We start from the raw sequence: 19,035 nt of genomic DNA, 5'->3' as shown, positions 1-19,035 counted from the left end.
CACCCAGTTTAGAGGGAACACTGGTGATCAGTAGCACCCAGTTTAGAGGGAACACTGGTGATCAGTAGCACCCAGCTTAGAGGGAACACTGGTGATCAGTAGCACCCAGTTTAGAGGGAACACTGGTGATCAGTAGCACCCAGCTGGTGATTAGAGGGAACACTGGTGATCAGTAGCACCCAGTTTAGAGGGAACACTGGTGATCAGTAGCACCCAGTTTAGAGGGACACTGGTGATCAGTAGCACCCAGTTTAGAGGGAACACTGGTGATCGGTAGCACCCAGTTTAGAGGGAACACTGGTGATCAGTAGCACCCAGTTTAGAGGGAACACTGGTGATCAGTAGCACCCAGTTTAGAGGGAACACTGGTGATCAGTAGCACCCAGTTTAGAGGGAACACTGGTGATCAGTAGCACCCAGCTTAGAGGGAACACTGGTGATCAGTAGCACCCAGTTTAGAGGGAACACTGGTGATCAGTAGCACCCAGTTTAGAGGAACACTGGTGATCAGTAGCACCCAGTTTAGAGGGAACACTGGTGATCAGTAGCACCCAGTTTAGAGGGAACACTGGTGATCAGTAGCACCCAGTTTAGAGGAACACTGGTGATCAGTAGCACCCAGTTTAGAGGGAACACTGGTGATCAGTAGCACCCAGTTTAGAGGAACACTGGTGATCAGTAGCACCCAGTTTAGAGGAACACTGGTGATCAGTAGCACCCAGTTTAGAGGGAACACTGGTGATCGGTAGCACCCAGTTTAGAGGGAACACTGGTGATCAGTAGCACCCAGTTTAGAGGGAACTGGTGATCAGTAGCACCCAGTTTAGAGGGAACACTGGTGATCGGTAGCACCCAGTTTAGAGGAACACTGGTGATCAGTAGCACCCAGTTTAGAGGGAACTGGTGATCAGTAGCACCCAGTTTAGAGGGAACTGGTGATCAGTAGCACCCAGTTTAGAGGGAACACTGGTGATCAGTAGCACCCAGTTTAGAGGGAACACTGGTGATCTATATGTAGTTGTTTTCACCTGTAGTTGATGGCGAGGCGGACATACTCGGCCCTGTTCTCCAGGGTGATGTGGGAGTATTTAGAGCTGAGCTGGATATCCTGTCCGTTGGCGTTAGGGACTGTGAAGGGAGAGTCATGCCCTCAAACTCCTCAGCCGTGGCCTCATTGTCTCTGATGTACATCAGGCCAGGTATAAAGTCTTTATCCACCTGAAGGGGAAGAGAACAACACTCTGTGTAAAAATGACACGAGAAAAGACCAGTGGCCTTTGCCTTTAGTTGTATGTGTTTTTCCATCTAAATGTGTGTTTTTCACTTGACTGTCTGTCTCTACAGTCTAGGAGAACTTGAACGGGAATCTCATTGGCTCTTAGGAGAGGAATGCATTTTTGACGTTGTTTTAAGTGAAGGTTATAACTCACAGTTTGCATGTGAGTCCTCTCTGATTACTATCAGAGTGTATACACAGTATGACTGAGTGAGTGTGAGTGACGCTCTCTGGCTGTATTCTGGTGCTGGGTAAATTCCTGTGTAACCTTCAGTAAAGCTTTGGGGCTAACCCGCGTGACAACAGAGGCTTTGTGAGGAAACAGCCTCTTCCTGTATCACGGTCAGGCTGAACGCGTTCCAGAATCTCATGATTACAGCGTGGACGCAGGAGAGATGCACACGGTACCACAGTACACACTAGTCTCTCACACACAGTCACACAACAGGCACCAAGGCTGAAGATGGGGCGTATACACACACGCACAATATAGTAATATTAACTGAATTCTGTTTAACTGTCATTAGAGGGTATCTGTGGAATGCGACTTGACCGGCTAAATGGCATACTTGTTAAGACCTTTTGAATAACCTAACTTGGTATATGTAGTCAACACTATAACCCAGCCTGTTAACTACAGTAGAAGGTATATGTAGTTAACACTATAACCCAGCCTGTTAACTACAGTAGAAGGTATATGTAGTCAACACTATAACCCAGCCTGTTAACTACAGTAGAAGGTATATGTAGTCAACACTATAACCCAGCCTATATGTAGTCAACACTATAACCCAGCCTGTTAACTACAGTAGAAGGTATATATGTCAACACTATAACCCAGCCTGTTAGTCACCCAGCCTGTTAACTACAGTAGAAGGTATATGTAGTCAACACTATAACCCAGCCTGTTAACTACAGTAGAAGGTATATGTAGTCAACACTATAACCCAGCCTGTTAACTACAGTAGAAGGTATATGTAGTCAACACTATAACCCAGCCTGTTAACTACAGTAGAAGGTATATGTAGTCAACACTATAACCCAGCCTGTTAACTACAGTAGAAGGTATATGTAGTCAACACTATAACCCAGCCTGTTAACTACAGTAGAAGGTATATGTAGTCAACACTATAACCCAGCCTGTTAACTACAGTAGAAGGTATATGTAGTCAACACTATAACCCAGCCTGTTAACTACAGTAGATGTAGGTACATGTAGTCAACACTATAACCCAGCCTGTTAACTACAGTAGAAGGTACAGTAGTCAACACTATAACCCAGCCTGTTAACTACAGTAGAAGGTATATGTAGTCAACACTATAACCCAGCCTGTTAACTACAGTAGAAGGTATATGTAGTCCCTATAACCCAGCCCCTCCCTCCCTCAGCACTGTTAACTACCTCCACTATAACCCAGCCCTACAGCACCCCCCTCCCTAACCCAGCCTGTTAACCCTCAACACACCCACCCCAGTAGAAGGTATATGTAGTCCCTAACCCAGCCCTACAGTAGAAGGTATATGTAGTCAACACTATAACCCACCCCTCACTATAACCCAGCCTGTTACCCAGTAGAAGGTACATGTAGCAGCCTGTTAACCTCAACCTATAACCCAGCCTGTTAACTACAGTAGAAGGTACATGTAGTCAACACTATAACCCAGCCTGTTAACTACCTCAACCTCAGCCCCAGCACCCCCTGTTAACCCTCCCTATAACCCAGCCTGTTAACTACAGTAGAAGGTACATGTAGTCCCTAACCCAGCCCCTAACACCCCAGCCTGTTAACTACACATGTAGTCAACACTATAACCCAGCCTGTTAACCAGTAGAAGGTATATGTAGTCAACACTATAACCCAGCCTGCAGTAGAAGGTACATGTAGTCAACACTATAACCCAGCCTGTTAACCAGTAGAAGGTATATGTAGTCAACCTATAACCCAGCCACTACAGTAGAAGGTACATGTAGTCCCTATCCCTACAGTAGAAGGGTAGTCCCTAACCCAGCACAGTAGAAGGTATATGTAGTCCCTAACCCAGCCTGTTAACCAGTAGAAGGTATATGTAGTCAACCTATAACCCAGCCTGTTAACACAGTAGAAGGTATATGTAGTCCCTATAACCCAGCCTGTTAACTACAGTAGAAGGTATATGTAGTCACCCCAGTAGAAGGTATATGTAGTCCACTATAACCCAGCCTGTTAACTACAGTAGAAGGTATATGTAGTCAACACTATAACCCAGCCCTACAGTAGAAGGTATATGTAGTCAACACTATAACCCAGCCTGTTAACTACAGTAGAAGGTACATGTAGTTAACAGCACCCCTCAACACTCCCTGTTAACTACAGTAGAAGGTACATGTAGTCAACACTATAACCCAGCCTGCAGTAGAAGGTATATGTAGTCCACCCAGCCCCATGTAGTCCCACAGCACCCCTCAGCACCCCTCCCTCAGCACCCCTCCCTCCCACAGCACCCCTCCCTCCCACAGCACCCCTCCCTCCCTCAGCACCCCTCCCTCCCTCAGCACCCCTCCCTCCCTCAGCACCCTCCCCTCAGCACCCCTCCCCTCCCTCAGCACCCCTCCCTCCCAGCACCCCTCCCACCCACAGCACCCCTCCCTCCCAGCACCCCTCCCACAGCACCCCTCCCACCCTCAGCACCCCTCCCCCACAGCACCCTTCCCTCAGCACCCCTCCCCCACAGCACCCCTCCCTCCCTCCCTCCCTCCCACAGCACCCCCCTCTCCCTCAGCACCCCTCCCTCCCACAGCACCCCTTCCCTCCCTCCCACAGCATCCCTCCCTTCCCTCCCAACACACACACAGCACCCCTCCCTCCCCAGCACCCCTCCCTCCCACAGCACCCCTCCCCCCCACACACAGCACCCCTCCCTCCCTCCCACAGCACCCCTCCCTCCCAACACACACACAGCACCCCCCCTCCAACCCTCCCTCACCCCCACAACACCCTCCCTCCCCTCACACACAGCACCCCCCCTCCCAACACACACACAGCACCCCTCCCAACACACACACACTTCTAACTAAGTCCTGAACTTACTGACATTCAACACAGACACACACGAGCAGACAGTGCAGGTTCAGTACCTCACTAAGGTCAGCGATGGTGAGGTTCATCCCAGCCAGCTGTTTCCAGACAGGTTCAGCCAGGTTGAGACTGAGAGGGGATCCGGTACGGATGGCTATGCCCAGGAGCACTCCTACAGGACAGAGATCTCCATTAGACTGGGTTAGGGTTGAGACAGAGATAAAGGACAGAGATACAGGACAGAGATCTCCATTAGACTGGGTTAGGGTTGAGACAGAGATACAGGACAGAGATACAGGACAGAGATCTCCATTAGACTGGGTTAGGGTTGATGGACAGAGATACAGGACAGAGATACAGGACAGAGATCTCCATTAGACTGGGTTAGGGTTGAGACAGAGATAAAGGACAGAGATACAGGACAGAGATCTCCATTAGACTGGGTTAGGGTTGAGACAGAGATAAAGGACAGAGATACAGGACAGAGATTTCCATTCCAGGGTTGAGACAGAGATAAAGGACAGAGATACAGGACAGAGATCTCCATTAGACTGGGTTAGGGTTGAGACAGAGATAAAGGACAGAGATACAGTGGGGCAAAAAAGTATTTAGTCAGCCACCAATTGTGCAAGTTCTCCCACTTAAAACGATGAGAGAGGCCTGTAATTTTCATCATAGGTACACTTCAACTATGACAGACAAAATTTGATTTTTTTCTCTCCAGAAAATCACATTGTAGGATGTTTAATGAATTTATTTGCAAATTATGTTGGAAAATAAGTATTTGGTCAATAACAAAAGTTTATCTCAATACTTTGTTATATACCCTTTGTTGGCAATGACAGAGGTCAAACGTTTTACATCTCTATTAGACTGGGAAAGGGTTGAGACTGAGGACGAACTGCCCGGATGGTAGTGCTGAGCCATTAACCGACATTTCAGGAGTTAAAACCTACAGGAGGGTCTCTCTCCAGGAACAGGGTTGGAGTTAAAACCTACAGGAGGGTCTCTCTCCAGGAACAGGGTTGGAGTTAAAACCTACTGGAGGGTCTCTCTCCAGGAACAGGGTTGGAGTTAAAACCTACTGGAGGGTCTCTCTCCAGGAACAGGGTTGGAGTTAAAACCTACAGGAGGGTTTCTCTCCAGGAACAGGGTTGGAGTTAAAGCCCTGTTTTAGGGGGTTGGAGTTAAAACCTACAGGAATCTCCAGGAACAGGGTTAGTTAAAACCAGAGGGTCTTGGCTCCAGGGTCAGGTTGAAGAGCGGAGGGAGAGGGTACCTATCTAAGAATCTGAACATAGTTAGGTACAGAGCTGACTTGGCTGCAGGGTCAGGGGTCAGGGAGCGGAGGGAGAGGGTACCTATCTAAGAATCTGAACATAGTTAGGTACAGAGCTGAGTGGCTGCAGGGTCAGGGGTCAGGGGAGCGGAGGGAGAGGATACCTATCTAAGAATCTGAACATAGTTGAGTACAGATATGAGTGGCTGCAGGGTTAGAGGTCAGGGGTTAGGTCGCGGAGGGAGAGGATACCTACCTAAGAATCTGAACATAGTTAGGTACAGAGCTGACTTGGCTGCAGGGTTAGGGTCAGGGGTTAGGTCGCGGAGGGAGAGGATACCTACCTAAGAATCTGAACATAGTTAGGTACAGAGCTGACTTGGCTGCAGGGTTAGGGGTCAGGGGTTAGGGAGCGGGAGGGAGAGGATACCTACCTAAGAATCTGAACATAGTTAGGTATGCAGAGCTGACTTGGCTGCAGGGTTAGGGGTCAGGGGTCAGGGAGCGGAGGGGAGGATACCTACCTAAGAATCTGAACATGTTCATATACAGAGCTGACTTGGCTGCAGGGTTAGGGGTCAGGGGTCAGGGGTCAGGGAGCAGATGAGGGGAGGATACCTACCTAAGAATCTGAACATGTTCATATAGCTGACTTGGCAGAGCTGACTTGGCTGCAGGGTTAGGGGTCAGGGGTCAGGGAGCAGAGGGGAGGATACCTACCTAAGAATCTGAACATGTTCACTTGGTACAGAGCTGACTTGGCTGCAGGGTTAGGGGGAGGTCTAAGAATCTGAACATGGGTCAGAGCTGACTTGGCTGCAGGGGAGGGGAGGATACCTACCTAAGAATCTGAACATAGTTAGGTACAGATATGAGTGGCTGCAGGGTTAGGGGTCAGGGAGCAGAGGGAGAGGATACCTACCTAAGAATCTGAACATAGTTAGGTACAGAGCCGACTTGGCTGCAGGGTTGGCTGCAGGGTTAGGGGTCAGGGAGCAGAGGGAGAGGATACCTACCTAAGAATCTGAACATAGTTAGGTACAGAGCTGACTTGGCTGCAGGGTTAGGGGTTAGGGGTCAGGGAGCAGAAGGAGAGGATACCTACCTAAGAATCTGAACATAGTTAGGTACAGAGCTGACTTGGCTGCAGGGTTAGGGGTCAGGGAGCAGAAGGGAGAGGATACCTACCTAGGAATCTGAACATAGGTACAGAGCTGACTTGGCTGCAGGGTTAGGGGTCAGGGGTAGCAGAGGGAGAGGATACCTACCTAAGAATCTGAACATAGTCATATGCAGAGCTGACTTGGCTGCAGGGTTAGGGGTCAGGGGTCAGGGAGCAGAGGGAGAGGATACCTACCTAAGAATCTGAACATAGTCATATGCAGAGCTGACTTGGCTGCAGGGTTAGGGGTCAGGGGTCAGGGAGCAGAGGGAGAGGATACCTACCTAAGAATCTGAACATAGTCATATGCAGAGCTGACTTGGCTGCAGGGTTGAGCAGGAAACAGTCTCTGTTCGCTCCTGACTCGTCTCGTCCATTAGGGGTCACGATGAGGAGAGGGGTCAGACCGTTCTGGAGCTCCTCACACATCTCTGCTATGGACTCACTGTAGCCCCCGCCACAGTCATCCACAGACTCACCTAGTAGAGGACACACACACACACACAGATCTCTATTATAGACTCACTGCAGCCCCTGCCACAGTCATCCACAGAGTTGGGGCGATGTTACGACTGTATCGTCTATCGACAATGATTGACAGCCATCGTCAGTGGTGATGATATGGTGACATGATGGTTCAGCCTATTTGAACTTGAACGGCGCCCGCAGTAAAGAACGGTGTCTCATGGAGCAGGGCAGAGTGATGCTCCTACTTGAACAGCGCCCCGCAGTAAAGAACGGTGTCTCATGGAGCAGGGCAGAGTGATGCTCCTACTTGAACAGCGCCCCGCAGTAAAGAACGGTGTCTCAGAGCAGGGCAGAGTGATGCTCCTACTTGAACAGCGCCCCGCAGTAAAGAACGGTGTCTCATGGAGCAGGGCAGAGTGATTCTCCTACTTGAACAGCGCCCCGCAGTAAAGAACAGCGTCTCAGAGCAGGGCAGAGTGATTCTCCTACTTGAACAGCGCCCCGCAGTAAAGAACGGCGTCTCAGAGCAGGGCAGAGTGATTCTCCTACTTGAACAGCGCCCCGCAGTAAAGAACGGTGTCTCATGGAGCAGGGCAGAGTGATTCTCCTACTTGAATGGCGCCCGCAGTAAAGAAGGGCATCTCATGGAGCAGGGCAGAGTGATTATCCTACTTGAACAGCGCCCACAGTAAAGAAAGGCGGTTTAAAACAAAATATATATAAAAAATGTTTTTGATGAAACATTGAATTTGGTCTTACTGCTATTAGCCCATAGAAACACCTAATAACAGCGCCTTACAGTATTACACGGTTTAAAACAGATAGGAAACACATTGAATAACAGATAGTCCTTACTGCTATTAGAACACATTGAATAACAGACAGTCCTTACTGCTATTAGCCCATAGAAACACATTGAATAACAGATAGTCCTTACTGCTATTAGCCCATAGAAACACATTGAATAACAGATAGTCCTTACTGCTATTAGCCAATAGAAACACATTGAATAACAGATAGTCCTTACTGCTATTAGCCAATAGAAACACATTGAATAACAGATAGTCCTTACTGCTATTAGCCCATAGAAACACATTGAATAACAGATAGTCCTTACTGCTATTTAGAAACACATTGAATAACAGATAGTCCTTACTGCTATTAGCCCATAGAAACACATTGAATAACAGATAGTCCTTACTGCTATTTAGAAACACATTGAATAACAGATAGTCCTTACTGCTATTAGCCCATAGAAACACATTGAATAACAGATAGTCCTTACTGCTATTAGAAACACATTGAATAACAGATAGTCCTTACTGCTATTAGCCAATAGAAACACATTGAATAACAGATAGTCCTTACTGCTATTAGCCAATAGAAACACATTGAATAACAGATAGTCCTTACTGCTATTAGCCCATAGAAACACATTGAATAACAGATAGTCCTTACTGCTATTAGCCCATAGAAACACATTGAATAACAGATAGTCCTTACTGCTATTAGCCAATAGAAACACATTGAATAACAGATAGTCCTTACTGCTATTAGCCCATAGAAACACATTGAATAACAGATAGTCCTTACTGCTATTAGCCCATAGAAACACATTGAATAACAGACAGTCCTTACTGCTATTAGCCAATAGAAACACATTGAATAACAGATAGTCCTTACTGCTATTAGCCAATAGAAACACATTGAATAACAGATAGTCCTTACTGCTATTAGAAACACATTGAATAACAGACAGTCCTTACTGCTATTAGCCCATAGAAACACATTGAATAACAGATAGTCCTTACTGCTATTAGAAACACATTGAATAACAGAACAAAAATCTAAATAATATATAATAATAATAATAATCACAAATCTAAAGGAAGTGTGTTCTTCAGTGTCTGTCCTATATCTGATAGCACAGTCATTCATAACACCTAACCACATTCCTAACCCCTAACCACATTCCTAACCCCTAACCCCATTCCTAACCCCTAACCACATTCCTAACCCCTAACCCCATTCCTAACCCCTAACCACATTCCTAACCCCTAACCCCATTCCTAACCCCTAACCCCATTCCTAACCCCTAACCACATTCCTAACCCCTAACCACATTCCTAACCCCTAACCCCATTCCTAACCCCTAACCACATTCCTAACCCCTAACCACATTCCTAACCCCTAACCACATTCTTAACCCCTAACCACATTCTTAACCCCTAACCACATTCCTAACACCTAACCACAAGCATATTTCCCCAATCCTAATGCTCAGATAAGTCAGAGTGGTGAGAAGCAACACACACCCTCCAGTTACGAAAGTAGACTCCAACAGTACATAGAATGTGTGTCACGCTCTCATGAGGATGAACCTAACAACCTACTGAGGATGAACCTAACAACCTACTGAGGATGAACCTAATAACCTACAGAGGATGAACCTAACAACCTACAGAGGAGGAACCTAACAACCTACTGAGGATGAACCTAACAACCTACTGAGGATGAACCTAACAACCTACTGAGGATGAACCTAACAACCTACAGAGGATGAACCTAACAACCTACTGAGGATGAACCTAACAACCTACTGAGGATGAACCTAACAACCTACTGAGGATGAACCTAACAACCTACTGAGGATGAACCTAACAACCTACTGAGGATGAACCTAACAACCTACTGAGGATGAACCTAACAACCTACTGAGGATGAACCTAACAACCTACAGAGGAGGAACCTAACAACCTACTGAGGATGAACCTAACAACCTACTGAGGATGAACCTAACAACCTACTGAGGATGAACCTAATAACCTACAGAGGAGGAACCTAACAACCTACTGAGGATGAACCTAACAACCTACTGAGGATGAACCTAACAACCTACTGAGGATGAACCTAACAACCTACTGAGGATGAACCTAACAACCTACTGAGGATGAACCTAACAACCTACAGAGGAGGAACCTAACAACCTACTGAGGATGAACCTAACAACCTACTGAGGATGAACCTAACAACCTACTGAGGATGAACCTAACAACCTACCCACTAACTACTGAGGAGGAACCTAACAACCTACTGAGGATGAACCTAACAACCTACTGAGGATGAACCTAACAACCTACCCACTAACTACTGAGGAGGAACCTCACAACCTACTGAGGATGAACCTAACAACCTACTGAGGATGAACCTAACAACCTACAGAGGAGGAACCTAACAACCTACAGAGGAGGAACCTAACAACCTACTGATGATGAACCTAATAACCTACTGAGGATGAACCTAACAACCTACTGAGGATGAACCTAACAACCTACTGAGGATGAACCTAACAACCTACAGAGGAGGAACCTAACAACCTACTGAGGATGAACCTAATAACCTACTGAGGATGAACCTAACAACCTACTGAGGATGAACCTAACAACCTACTGAGGATGAACCTAACAACCTACAGAGGAGGAACCTAACAACCTACTGAGGATGAACCTAATAAACTGAGGATGAACCTAACAACCTACTGAGGATGAACCTAACAACCTACTGAGGAGGAACCTAACAACCTACTGAGGATGAACCTAACAACCTACTGAGGATGAACCTAACAACCTACTGAGGATGAACCTAATAACCTACTGAGGAGGAACCTAACAACTACTGAGGAGAACCTAACAACCTACTGAGGATGAACCTAACAACCTACTGAGGATGAACCTAACAACCTACTGAGGATGAACCTAACAACCTACTGAGGATGAACCTAACAACCTAACTAACTACTGAGGAGGAACCTAACAACCTACCTGAGGATGAACCTAACAACCTACTGAGGATGAACCTAACAACCTACTGAGGATGAACCTAACAACCTACTGAGGATGAACCTAACAACCTACTGAGGATGAACCTAACAACCTACTGAGGATGAACCTAACAACCTACTGAGGATGAACCTAACAACCTACTGAGGAGGAACTAACAACCTACTGAGGAGGAACCTAACAACCTACTGAGGATGAACCTAACAACCTACTGAGGATGAACCTAACAACCTACTGAGGATGAACCTAACAACCTACCCACTAACTACTGAGGATGAACCTAACAACCTACAGAGGAGGAACCTAACAACCTACTGAGGAGGAACCTAACAACCTACTGAGGATGAACCTAACAACCTACTGAGGATGATGAACCTAACAACCTACTGAGGATGAACCTAACAACCTACTGAGGATGAACCTAACAAACTGAGGATGAACCTAACAACCTACAGAGGAGGAACCTAACAACCTACTGAGGATGAACCTAACAACCTACCCACTAACTACTGAGGAGGAACCTAACAACCTACTAACTACTGAGGATGAACCTAACTAACTAACTACTGAGGAGGAACCTAACAACCTACTGAGGAGGAACCTAACAACCTACTGAGGATGAACCTAACAACCTACTGAGGATGAACCTAACAACCTACTGAGGATGAACCTAACAACCTACTGAGGAGGAACCTAACAACCTACTGAGGAGGAACCTAACAACCTACTGAGGATGACTGAGGAGGAACCTAACAACCTACTGAGGATGAACCTAACAACCTACTGAGGATGAACCTAACAACCTACTGAGGATGAACCTAACAACCTACTGAGGATGAACCTAACAACCTACTGAGGATGAACCTAATAACAACCTACTGAGGATGAACCTAACAACCTGAGGATGAACCTAACAACCTACTGAGGAGGAACCTAACAACCTACTGAGGAGAACCTAACAACCTACTGAGGATGAACCTAACAACCTACTGAGGATGAACCTAACAAACTGAGGAGGAGGAACCTACCTACTGAGGAGGAACCTAACAACCTACTGAGGATGAACCTAACAACCTACTGAGGATGAACCTAACAACCTACTGAGGAGGAACCTAACAACCTACTGAGGATGAACCTAACAACCTACTGAGGATGAACCTAACAACCTACTGAGGAGGAACTACTGAGGAGGAACCTAACAACCTACTGAGGAGGAACCTAACAACCTACTGAGGAGGAACCTAACAACCTACTGAGGAGGAACTAACTACTGAGGAGGAACCTAACAACCTACTGAGGAGGAACCTAACAACCTACTGAGGATGAACCTAACAACCTACTGAGGATGAACCTAACAACCTACTGAGGATGAACCTAACAACCTACTGAGGATGAACCTAACAACCTACTGAGGATGAACCTAACAACCTACTGAGGAGGATGAACCTAACAACCTACTGAGGAGGAACCTAACAACCTACTGAGGATGAACCTAATAACCTACTGAGGAGGAACCTAACAACCTACTGAGGAGGAACCTAAACAACCTAACCCTGAGGAGGAACCTAACAACCTACTGAGGATGAACCTAACAAACTGAGGATGAACCTAACAACCTACTGAGGATGAACCTAACAACCTGAGGAGGAACCTAACAACCTACTGAGGATGAACCTAATAACCTACTGAGGATGAACCTAACAACCTACTGAGGATGAACCTAACAACCTACTACTGAGGAGGAACCTAACAACCTACTGAGGATGAACCTAATAACCTACTGAGGATGAACCTAACAACCTACTGAGGATGAACCTAACAACCTACTGAGGAGGAACCTAACAACCTACTGAGGATGAACCTAATAACCTACTGAGGAGGAACCTAACAACCTACTGAGGAATAATAACCTACTGAGGAGGAACCTAACAACCTACAACCTACTGAGGAGGAACCTAACAACCTACTGAGGAGGAGGAACCTAACAACCTACTGAGGATGAACCTAACAACCTACTGAGGATGAACTACTGAGGATGAACCTAACAACCTACTGAGGATGAACCTAACAACCTACTGAGGATGAACCTAACAACCCTGAACCCCACTAACTACTGAGGAGGAACCTAACAACCTACCCACTAACTACTGAGGAGGAACCTAACAACCTACTGAGGATGAACCTAACAACCTACTGAGGATGAACCTAACAACCTACTGAGGATGAACCTAACAACCCTAACAACCTACTACTGAGGATGAACCTAACAACCTACTGAGGATGAACCTAACAACCTACTGAGGATGAACCTAACAACCTACTGAGGATGAACCTAACAACCTACTACTGAGGATGAACCTAACAACCTACTGAACCTAACAACAACTACTGAGGATGAACCTAACAACCTACTGAGGATGAACCTAACAACCTACTGAGGATGAACCTAACAACCTACTGAGGATGAACCTAACAACCTACTGAGGATGAACCTAACAACCTACTGAGGAGGAACCTAACAACCTACTGAGGATGAACCTAACAACCTACTGAGGATGAACCTAACAACCTACTGAGGAGGAACCTAACAACCTACTGAGGAGGAACCTAACAACCTACTGAGGATGAACCTAACAACCTACCCACTAACTACTGAGGAGGAACCTAACAACCTACCCACTAACTACTGAGGAGGAACCTAATAACTTACCCACTAACTACTGAGGAGGAACCTAACAACCTACTGAGGAGGAACCTAACAACCTACTGAGGATGAACCTAACAACCTACTGAGGAGGAACCTAACAACCTACTGAGGATGAACCTAACAACCTACTGAGGATGAACCTAACAACCTACCCACTAACTACTGAGGAGGAACCTAATAACCTACTGAGGAGGAACCTAACAACCTACTGAGGAGGAACCTAACAACCTACTGAGGAGGAACCTAACAACCTACTGAGGAGGAACCTAATAACCTACTGAGGAGGAACCTAATAACCTACTGAGGAGGAACCTAACAACCTACTGAGGATGAACCTAACAACCTACTGAGGATGAACCTAACAACCTACTGAGGATGAACCTAACAACCTACTGAGGATGAACCTAACAACCTACAGAGGATGAACCTAACAACCTACTGAGGAGGAACCTAATAACCTACTGAGGAGGAACCTAATAACCTACTGAGGAGGAACCTAACAACCTACTGAGGATGAACCTAATAACCTACTGAGGAGGAACCTAATAACCTACAGAGGAGGAACCTAACAACCTACTGAGGAGGAACCTAATAACCTACTGAGGATGAACCTAATAACCTACTGAGGATGAACCTAACAACCTACAGAGGATGAACCTAACAACCTACTGAGGAGGAACCTAATAACCTACTGAGGAGGAACCTAACAACCTACTGAGGAGGAACCTAACAACCTACTGAGGATGAACCTAATAACCTACTGAGGAGGAACCTAATAACCTACTGAGGAGGAACCTAATAACCTACAGAGGAGGAACCTAATAACCTACTGAGGAGGAACCTAACAACCTACTGAGGAGGAACCTAACAACCTACTGAGGATGAACCTAACAACCTACTGAGGATGAACCTAACAACCTACTGAGGATGAACCTAACAACCTACTGAGGATGAACCTAACAACCTACTGAGGATGAACCTAACAACCTACTGAGGATGAACCTAATAACCTACTGAGGAGGAACCTAATAACCTACAGAGGAGGAACCTAATAACCTACTGAGGAGGAACCTAATAACCTACAGAGGAGGAACCTAATAACCTACTGAGGATGAACCTAACAACCTACTGAGGATGAACCTAACAACCTACTGAGGATGAACCTAACAACCTACTGAGGATGAACCTAACAACCTACTGAGGATGAACCTAACAACCTACTGAGGATGAACCTAACAACCTACTGAGGAGGAACCTAACAACCTACTGAGGAGGAACCTAACAACCTACTGAGGATGAACCTAACAACCTACTGAGGAGGAACCTAACAACCTACTGAGGATGAACCTAACAACCTACCCACAAACTTGACCTTCCAGACGCGGTGAGGCAGCAGCAGGCTGTCTGGGCTGAAGGAGCTCATCTTGGCACACATCTGACCAAACACTGACTTGGTCCCGTCTGGACCTGCCAAACCTCCTTTACTACGAGACCGCTTGACCTGGAGGGGGAGGAGGAGAAGAGGAAGAGGAAGATGGTTATCTCTCCAGGCTCTTCCGCTCAGTGCGGTACAGAGTCTGCAGGAGTGATGGGCGTGATGTGTTCAAAGTGACAGCTCCCTCCACCAGGCATCCAGCCAGCCCAGCAGGGTGTCAGTGGCGGCCCAGTGGCCTGGACCGAGGCTCTGAGAGGGGGAATGGCTATACCAGGGGTGCATTCCAAATAGCACCCTATTCCCTATGTAGTGCACTACTTTTGACCCGAACCTTATGGGCCCTATAGTAGTGTTTTACAAACGAAATAGGGTGCTATTTGGAACAGACGAGGAACACAACATCGACTGACATGCACGGTTCACACATCACACAGATATCCCCTTACAACACTGAAACCAGACGAGAGAGAGAGAGACAGAGAGCATTTAGGAGGATACTCTGAAAGCCTGCTGTTTGCTAGTGTTCATCTGAGTAGGTTTTCCAAATAGTCCGATTCCTACCTGTATCCTGTTGAGTTCCACTACAGGTCCATGCTGTCTGTCTCTCACCATGGTGGCCTGGACAACCTTCCGGAATGCTGCTTCCTGAGGAGAGAAACAACACTGTGCTCAGGACATCTGTATGTACTGGAGAACAGCCATTACAACAACACTGTGCTCAGGACATCTGTATGTACTGGAGAACAGCCATTACAACAACACTGTGCTCAGGACATCTGTATGTACTGGAGAACAGCCATTACAACAACACTGTGCTCAGGACATCTGTATGTACTGGAGAACAGCCATTACAACAACACTGTGCTCAGGACATCTGTATGTACTGGAGAACAGCCATTACAACAACACTGTGCTCAGGACATCTGTATGTACTGGAGAACAGCCATTACAACAACACTGTGCTCAGGACATCTGTATGTACTGGAGAACAGCCATTACAACAACACTGTGCTCAGGACATCTGTATGTACTGGAGAACAGCCATTACAACAACACTGTGCTCAGGACATCTGTATGTACTGGAGAACAGCCATTACAACAACACTGTGCTCAGGACATCTGTATGTACTGGAGAACAGACATTACAACAACACTGTGCTCAGGACATCTGTATGTACTGGAGAACAGCCATTACAACAACACTGTGCTCAGGACATCTGTATGTACTGGAGAACAGCCATTACAACAACACTGTGCTCAGGACATCTGTATGTACTGGAGAACAGCCATTACAACAACACTGTGCTCAGGACATCTGTATGTACTGGAGAACAGCCATTACAACAACACTGTGCTCAGGACCTAATACAGCTACTGGGGATCCTAGTAAACTACCTAACACAGCTACTGGGGATCCTAGTAAACTACTTAACACAGCTACTGGGGATCCTAGTAAACTACCTAATACAGCTACTGGGGATCCTAGTAAACTACCTAATACAGCTACTGGGGATCCTAGTAAACTACCACATACAGCTACTGGGGATCCTGGTAAACTACCTCATACAGCTACTGGGGATCCTAGTAAACTACCACATACAGCTACTGGGGATCCTAGTAAACTACCTCATACAGCTACTGGGGATCCTAGTAAACTACCTAATACAGCTACTGGGGATCCTAGTAAACTACCTCATACAGCTACTGGGGATCCTAGTAAACTACCTAATACAGCTACTGGGGATCATGGTAAACTACCTAATACAGCTACTGGGGATCCTAGTAAACTACCTAATACAGCTACTGGGGATCCTAGTAAACTACTTAACACAGCTACTGGGGATCCTAGTAAACTACTTAACACAGCTACTGGGGATCCTAGTAAACTACCTCATACAGCTACTGGGGATCCTAGTAAACTACCTCATACAGCTACTGGGGATCCTAGTAAACTACTTAACACAGCTACTGGGGATCCTAGTAAACTACCTCATACAGCTACTGGGGATCCTAGTAAACTACTTAACACAGCTACTGGGGATCCTAGTAAACTACCTAATACAGCTACTGGGGATCCTAGTAAACTACCTCATACAGCTACTGGGGATCCTAGTAAACTACCACATACAGCTACTGGGGATCCTAGTAAACTACCACATACAGCTACTGGGGATCCTAGTAAACTACCTAACACCTAATACAGCTACTGGGGATCCTAGTAAACTACCTCATACAGCTACTGGGGATCCTAGTAAACTACCTCATACAGCTACTGGGGATCCTAGTAAACTACCTCATACAGCTACTGGGGATCCTAGTAAACTACCACATACAGCTACTGGGGATCCTAGTAAACTACCTAATACAGCTACTGGGGATCCTAGTAAACTACCTCATACAGCTACTGGGGATCCTAGTAAACTACCTCATACAGCTACTGGGGATCCTAGTAAACTACCACATACAGCTACTGGGGATCCTAGTAAACTACCACATACAGCTACTGGGGATCCTAGTAAACTACTTAACACAGCTACTGGGGATCCTAGTAAACTACCACATACAGCTACTGGGGATCCTAGTAAACTACCACATACAGCTACTGGGGATCCTAGTAAACTACCTCATACAGCTACTGGGGATCCTAGTAAACTACCTCATACAGCTACTGGGGATCCTAGTAAACTACCTCATACAGCTACTGGGGATCCTAGTAAACTACCACATACAGCTACTGGGGATCCTAGTAAACTACCACATACAGCTACTGGGGATCCTAGTAAACTACTTAACACAGCTACTGGGGATCCTAGTAAACTACCACATACAGCTACTGGGGATCCTAGTAAACTACCACATACAGCTACTGGGGATCCTAGTAAACTACCTCATACAGCTACTGGGGATCCTAGTAAACTACCTCATACAGCTACTGGGGATCCTAGTAAACTACCACATACAGCTACTGGGGATCCTAGTAAACTACTTAACACAGCTACTGGGGATCCTAGTAAACTACCTAACACAGCTACTGGGGATCCTAGTAAACTACTTAACACAGCTACTGGGGATCCTAGTAAACTACCTAACACAGCTACTGGGGATCCTGGTAAACTACCTCATACAGCTACTGGGGATCCTAGTAAACTACTTAACACAGCTACTGGGGATCCTAGTAAACTACCTAACACAGCTACTGGGGATCCTAGTAAACTACCTAATACAGCTACTGGGGATCCTAGTAAACTACCTCATACAGCTACTGGGGATCCTAGTAAACTACCACATACAGCTACTGGGGATCCTAGTAAACTACTTAACACAGCTACTGGGGATCCTAGTAAACTACCACATACAGCTACTGGGGATCCTAGTAAACTACCTAATACAGCTACTGGGGATCCTAGTAAACTACCTCATACAGCTACTGGGGATCCTAGTAAACTACCTAATACAGCTACTGGGGATCCTGGTAAACTACCTCATACAGCTACTGGGGATCCTAGTAAACTACCTAATACAGCTACTGGGGATCCTAGTAAACTACCTAATACAGCTACTGGGGATCCTAGTAAACTACCTCATACAGCTACTGGGGATCCTAGTAAACTACCTAATACAGCTACTGGGGATCCTAGTAAACTACCTAATACAGCTACTGGGGATCCTAGTAAACTACCTAATACAGCTACTGGGGATCCTAGTAAACTACCTAATACAGCTACTGGGGATCCTAGTAAACTACCTAATACAGCTACTGGGGATCCTAGTAAACTACCTAATACAGCTACTGGGGATCCTAGTAAACTACCT

The 19,035-nt window shown here is 46.2% G+C and overlaps 1 protein-coding gene across 1 annotated transcript in view; it reads right to left on the bottom strand.

Moving 5' to 3' along the window:
• LOC118396067 (E3 ubiquitin-protein ligase HERC2-like) overlaps positions 1-19,035 on the bottom strand; it is a 270,532-nt gene that overhangs the window by 17,886 nt on the left and 233,611 nt on the right. The window contains 6 exon segments of the mRNA XM_052525726.1: positions 1,029-1,140; positions 1,143-1,218; positions 4,392-4,504; positions 7,058-7,252; positions 15,147-15,288; positions 15,784-15,867. Coding sequence (XP_052381686.1) covers positions 1,029-1,140; positions 1,143-1,218; positions 4,392-4,504; positions 7,058-7,252; positions 15,147-15,288; positions 15,784-15,867 — 722 coding nt within the window.

This window comes from Oncorhynchus keta, chromosome 1 (assembly GCF_023373465.1).
Source record: "Oncorhynchus keta strain PuntledgeMale-10-30-2019 chromosome 1, Oket_V2, whole genome shotgun sequence".
Lineage (NCBI taxonomy): Eukaryota > Metazoa > Chordata > Actinopteri > Salmoniformes > Salmonidae > Oncorhynchus > Oncorhynchus keta.
This window is presented reverse-complemented; position numbering and strand designations above follow the sequence as displayed.